The sequence below is a fragment of the Triticum dicoccoides genome, chromosome 5A (genome assembly GCF_002162155.2).
Source record: "Triticum dicoccoides isolate Atlit2015 ecotype Zavitan chromosome 5A, WEW_v2.0, whole genome shotgun sequence".
In the NCBI taxonomy this organism is placed as follows: domain Eukaryota; kingdom Viridiplantae; phylum Streptophyta; class Magnoliopsida; order Poales; family Poaceae; genus Triticum; species Triticum dicoccoides.
In genome coordinates, this window is record NC_041388.1 from 212,087,457 (window position 1) to 212,093,705 (window position 6,249).

At 42.0% G+C, this 6,249-nt stretch overlaps 1 protein-coding gene across 5 annotated transcripts in view; it reads right to left on the minus strand.

Annotated features, from left to right (window-relative positions):
• Positions 1–2,102: 2,102 nt before the first annotated feature.
• Positions 2,103–6,249, minus strand: part of LOC119300728 (CCR4-NOT transcription complex subunit 11-like) — a 16,290-nt gene continuing 12,143 nt past the window's right edge. The window contains exons 10-13 of one of the 5 annotated variants that reach the window (XR_005146680.1): positions 5,216–5,294; positions 2,926–3,034; positions 2,653–2,715; positions 2,103–2,556 (exon numbers count right to left, since the gene is read on the minus strand). Coding sequence is in view for 4 of the 5 variants with exons in the window: in XM_037577628.1 (XP_037433525.1) it covers positions 2,937–3,034; positions 5,216–5,294 (177 nt within the window). In the remaining variant the exon portion in view is untranslated. The other 4 variants (XM_037577628.1, XM_037577625.1, XM_037577626.1 and 1 more) reach the window with 4 other exon arrangements.

A 6,249-nucleotide genomic window follows, 5' to 3' on the forward strand; every position in this document is an offset into this window, starting at 1 on the left:
CGTCAGAAGTATGGAGACCATCGGACGACCGACGCCCCGGACGTCCGACGCCGGCCGGAAATTCGAGACCGACCATCCCGAGCCAAAACGTCGGACTTCCGACAAGTACTAGACGTCCGGACGCTCGCGAGACACCGAACGACCGGTAACTGTTCGGACGTCCAACGCCTGTGTGTTGACAGCGTATTGGGCCGAGACCCATGTACCCCTTCATCCACTTAGACTATATATACTCCTCCTCTTCCCTCTTTCTAGGGTTAGCATTGGTTTAGCTCATACTTGAGATAGAGCTTTGCTCATCCATCCGGATCTACTCCACCGAGAGAGACCGCGGCCTCTACGGAGAAGATCCACCTTGGATTCAAGACCCCTAACAGGAAGACCTTCAAGACCTCCTCACGGAGAAGAACTTGCTACTTGTATCGTCCCTTGTTGATCATGGATCATGTATCTCTTTGTGTTTCGAGGATCTAGCACATGTGTAATCGAATCTTGTTGGTTTGAGTGATTTCTCTCGTTTTCCCCTCGTGTTTCCCTTCGTGCTCTTCATAGGATCCGATCCAATCGTGAAAGATCGGCCCCTAGGGTTCCACCCTACATCACCATGTCGTTCAACCCCGAAGATCTTGTGTGCCTAAACATTCAAAAGAACCGCTTCCTGGAACAACGAAAGTCAAAGGTTCTACCCCGAGTCGATGGTCCCTTTAAGGTACTACAACGTATCAACAACAACGCCAACAAGGTCGACATCCCCATCAACATGTACTCCATAAGTGACACCTTCAACGCCACCGACTTAGCCTCTTTCAATGGCACATTTTTTATCTGGGAGCGGATTTGCCCCAGGAGGGAGATGGTGTGGAGCACCCTGTGGACATCACCAACAGCTACACCTCCAAGTGGATCTTCTACAAGAGCTCATGCACGTGCTATTCAAAACAGGTGCCATCTCTCCTCTTTGAGCTTTCTATGCATTTGAATGAGATATGGCTTCTACCTCAAAGTGGAACTCTATGTGTGCTTAGGCACAATGGCATTGGCGCTAAAGAAGCAGAGAAAAAGGACTACCCCTCGGAGCAACGATAGTGGAAGAGGAATCGTGAAGATGAAGGCAAAGAAGGTCAAGCGAACCAAGTGCCCAGGAGGTCCCCTGGAGTCTCCGGACCAACCTCCAGCCAAGGGTGCAAACCTTTTGTTGCCCCCCAAACCCTGCCCCAGAGGTGGTCGAGAGACTCCGTACCACGGAACCCATCCAGACCAACCTCCCGGCAGGGTGCAAAGCTACTAATGCCCTCGACCCTCCGAATCATGGACCCTGCCTGCAAGCAATGACTTGGGTGCAGCCCGTGTATCCTCTCCTTCCCACTTCTCTCTGTGGCCTAGACTATAAATACTCGCCTCCTACCTCCTCACTAGGGTTAGCAAAGTATATTAGACAAACTAAAAGAAGACTTTGCTCGTCTAGCCTCTCCATTGGAGATCTAGACCTCTAATTGGAGAAGAATCCCAACGGATTATCAAGACCTCCTTGAGGGAGATGATCCATCTTGGATTCAAGCCCCCATCTCCCTACTTGATTGGGAAGAACCTACACTTGTTGCTACTTCCCTAGTTGCTATTAGATCTTATGTATCTTGTGAGGTTTGAGGAGTGGATGTGTAATTTGGATCTTATCTGAGTGTTCTTCTTAAGTCTTGTGTCATCTTTTTCCACCTCCAAGTTGTGAAAGATTGGGAACCTAAGGGATTGGCCGTACATCACCTAGTCTAGCGAGGAGACATTTCGGTTTTCATCCAGTTTTCCTCGATATAAGTAGCCTATTTTCGATTCTTCTTTTTTGGCACTCACTTTTATGCAATGCATTCCTCATTTCAAATGTTCTTGTAATATCCTTTTGTAACCAATGTAATCAATGGATCATATCCTTTTGTAATCAATGCAATTAATGGATTTGGCAGCTGTCCTGCCCACATTCAAAAATGTAAAATGACAACCCACTCGGAACAAGCCAAGCTTTATATGTCAAGCCTGTAGATCTTAGCAGGTCTTTGATTCCAGAGAACACATTTAAGACATAGTTTTTAGACCATATAGAACATTCCTGATAACAATCACCCCTTTAATTATTTTAGAGCATAGTTGGAATTAACATTGTTCCCCAAAGGAAGACATTATAACAAGCTAATGAATTAAGGACAGATCAACACAGTATCCTGGTTGAACCAAATAAAACAGACTACAATAAACAGATCAGGTATTGTTCCGATTACATGGATACAAAAGAATAGACCAAAACATGCATCTATTATCCGTCAACATACAACGCAAGTATACAAACAGAACTAAATGTAGACCAACCACAAATAGTGTACCATCTGGATTTGCTATTGGCGACCCTTTTTATCCACTCTTACAAGGGTGTGCATTGTCGTGGCAAGGGTGCCACGGATTTTGCAAGAATTGACACACATCATCTGATCTTGAACACCCACAGTGGCCAGACAACTACGATGAACCAGAAACTCCAAACGTTTGATAATGACACCACCAGCTTATCTGATAGTTGGAATTGAGGAAAAACAGAGTATTTATCACTTGATATTGCCACAGCTCATGAAGTTCCAAAGGACAGAATCATGGAAACTTGGATACTGAACAACATGATATTACGAAGTCAGCTGAGACTACGAGAATCAAGATGTACTCCCTCCGTTCCTAAATATAAGTCTTTTTAGACATTTCAAATGGAATACAACATACAGATGTATGTAGACATATTTTAGAGTGTAGATTTACTCATTTTGCTCCGTATGTAGTCATTTGTTGGAATCTCTAGAAAGACTTATATTTGGGAACGGAGGGAGTACAAAATTATGAAAAGGACAACAGGACAGTGATATATAGAAATGGGAAATAACAACGTACAACTTGTTTCTTCACTCCAAAGATTTGAGCAGACGGAATAAGCCAGCCGCTTCCCTTATTCGTGAGAACTCTATGCAGAATGCCTGTACCTCAATGAAAAGATCTTGAACTGCATGTAGAAAACCATGCACGACCATAACTAACGTCTCATGGCATTTAAAAATCATGAACTGCAACCACTTCAGCTGGTGACTTCAACTAGCACTAGCTGGCCCAAAACTAATTATTTAAATACAGTTTATGCTTCTTTCACTAAGAGGGCATCTGCGATTCCCAGAAAATAGGTCAGCTCTTGTCAGAAACAGGGAAAATTTCTACGAATCAAAGAGGCCGTAAATGCAGAACAAAGAAAATATTATTTCATGTAAAAAATGAATACGAGATTTATCTAACCATTCCAAAAGAGAACTCAGCTTTACCTAACCATGCAAACAATTAGCACATGGTTTTACAGATCTACCCAGTATCAACAACATTTCTAGCCACTATGATTTTTCGTGCTCGGAGGCACAATATGGAACTTGATATCCACTTCATCCAAATGGTTTTTAATCAAACTCTAATGGTAATTGGCCAAAATCAGGTAATCACTAGCTGAAAAATCACTCTATTATGCACGATGATAAGAATGGAAAATCAATTTGATCAAATCAGTAAAAAAACATTTAGAGAAAATGATAAAGCATTTTAGTACAACATGCAACAACAACAAAGCCTTTAGTCCCAAACAAGTTGGGGTAGGCTAGAGCTGAAACCCATAAGATCTTGAAAGCAACTCATGGTTCTCGCACGTGGATAGCTAACTTCCACACCCCTTTCCATGGCTAGTTCTTTGGTGATATTCCAGTCCTTCAGATCTCTCTTTACGGACTCCTCCCTTGTCAAGTTTGGTCTACCCCAACCTCTCTTGAGATTATCAGCCTGCTTTAGCCGTCCGCTATGCCCTAGATCTTTTGGGGGCCTAAGCTGAATATGCCCAAACCATCACACACGATGTTGGACAAGTTTCTCTTCAATCAGTGTTACCCCAACTCTATACCGTATATCATCATTACAGGCCCGATCCTTTCTTGTGTGGCCATACATCCATCTCCACATGCGCATCTCCATTACACCTAACTGTTGAACATGTCGACTTTTAGTCGGCCAACACTCAGCGCCATACAATATTGCGAATCGCCGTCCAACCTGCCTTTTAGCTTTTATGGCACTCTCGTCACGAGAACGCCAGAAGCTTTGGCGCCACTTCATCCATCCGGCTTTGATTCAATGGCTCACGTTTTCATTGATATCACCATCCTTCTGCAGCATTGACCACAAATATCGAAAGGTGTCCTTCTGAGGTACCACCTGCCCATCAAGGCTAACCTCCCCCTCATAAGTAGTACTAAAACCGCACCTCATGTACTCAGTTTTAGTTCTACTAAGCCGAAAACCTTTTGATTCCAAGGTTTGTCTCCATAGCTCTAACTTTCTATCAACCCCTATCCGACTATCCGACTATCATCAACTAGCACCACATCATTGCAAAGAGCATACACCATGAGATATATCCGTGTATATCCCTTGTGACCTCATCCATCACCAAAGCGAAAAGTTAAGGGCTCAAAGCTGCTGTTCGAACACTTGTCACAACATTATTGTACATGTCCTTGATGAAGGTAATGTACATTGTTGGGTCTTTGTGTTTTTCTCCAAGGCCCACCACATGACATTTCGAGGTATCTTATCGTAGGCCTTCTCCAAGTCAATGAACACCATATGCAAGTCCTTTTGCTCCTTGTATCTCTCCATAAGTTGTAGTACCAAGAAAATGGCTTCCATGGTCGACCACCAAGGCATGAAACCAAACTGAATTTTTGTCACGCTTGTCATTCTTCTTAAGCGATGCTAATGACTCCCATTGCATGGGTTCTAAATTCCATAAGGTGCTCTATCTTAGATATTTTATAACTAAATGCAAAACCGGCAAGTAGCTAAAGAAAATGTGCATTTCAACATACTGTACGAGTACAGGAATAAGGCTAAATAAACAAACATCAATTACCTACAAAGATGTGCAGTGCAAGAAAGAATGTCAGATAGGACTGTGGAAGCATAGCTGTGCAATGATCATTTATATTAAGTAAAAGTAGAGGTGGGGCAGCAGGGGTACAGTTCTGTTATCATACTCTTGAATCATTATGGATCAAGAAGGCAAAATTAAATAGTTAATAATCAATGAGAACTCAATAATATAAATGACAGTGTATAGATTAAAATCTCTGTAAAGCACACAGAACATGCTCACCGTTAATAATCTGATTTCGGATGAGGCTCTGGAGGAAAACACAAACCAATCTCACCAGTCTGTTCTGCATGTACTTATCCTGCAAGGGAAAATGATTATATGTAACGAATTTGGCGATATTTGAATCTTTACCAAGTGACATGACCATTACAAAATCATTAGCCTCTAAGCGAACAAAGATTTTCTTATGAGTAGACAATGTTTAATAAGTACACAAATTATTCATCAGTGATGCAAAAAGTAGAATAAGAGCTGCCATACACATGGGTTAGCAAAAATAGCTGTCAATTATGCAAGCATTTAACTCACAAAACAAGACAGTGGCTTATTCAGTTATTCACGTGGGCAAAATAACCTGAACACAACAGTAACTAACCACATCCCAATATGTGCATAGACAAGGAATCATTAAATATATTAACTTACATAACACAACAGCCTAGCCACTTTCGAAGCATTCAAGTAAGCGCAAAGACAGAAAATATAGCAATAACCTCTCCTTTGATTTTCTTTTTCCATGGAAAACAAATTTCAAACGGTTCAAAGAGAATGTCCTGAGGCCGATGACAGTAATAGTGAAATAGAGGGAGTGACTGAATAAAAGCTAATCAACATGCCAAGGTTTGATATCCCCATGGGAAAATGCAAATAAGGTTAAATTGTGTAACTATAGGCTCGAATCTTTACCTAATAATAAAGGAAAGAAGATTTCATAGTTCTCCATACGTTGATTTCTTGATATATTTTTACTATTCAAGGTGGTACTATCTGTTTCGCTGCGTTCGATTTTCCTTTTCCTATATGTGGCTGATTCGCTCAGTTGGGCCTCGGGTCGGCCTATATCCATGCTCAAAATCGAGTCCGTTGTAGATTGATTGTACATCGAATCGAATAATCCCACCTTGCTTCAATGAATCGAATCTCACCGATTCAAATACGTCCCAGGTTATCCCTTGCATCAACCAGCCTCCTCAAGAATCAAGAAAAACACATGAGAACAGTGGAGAGGCCGATAAGAAGCACAGGCAAAGGCT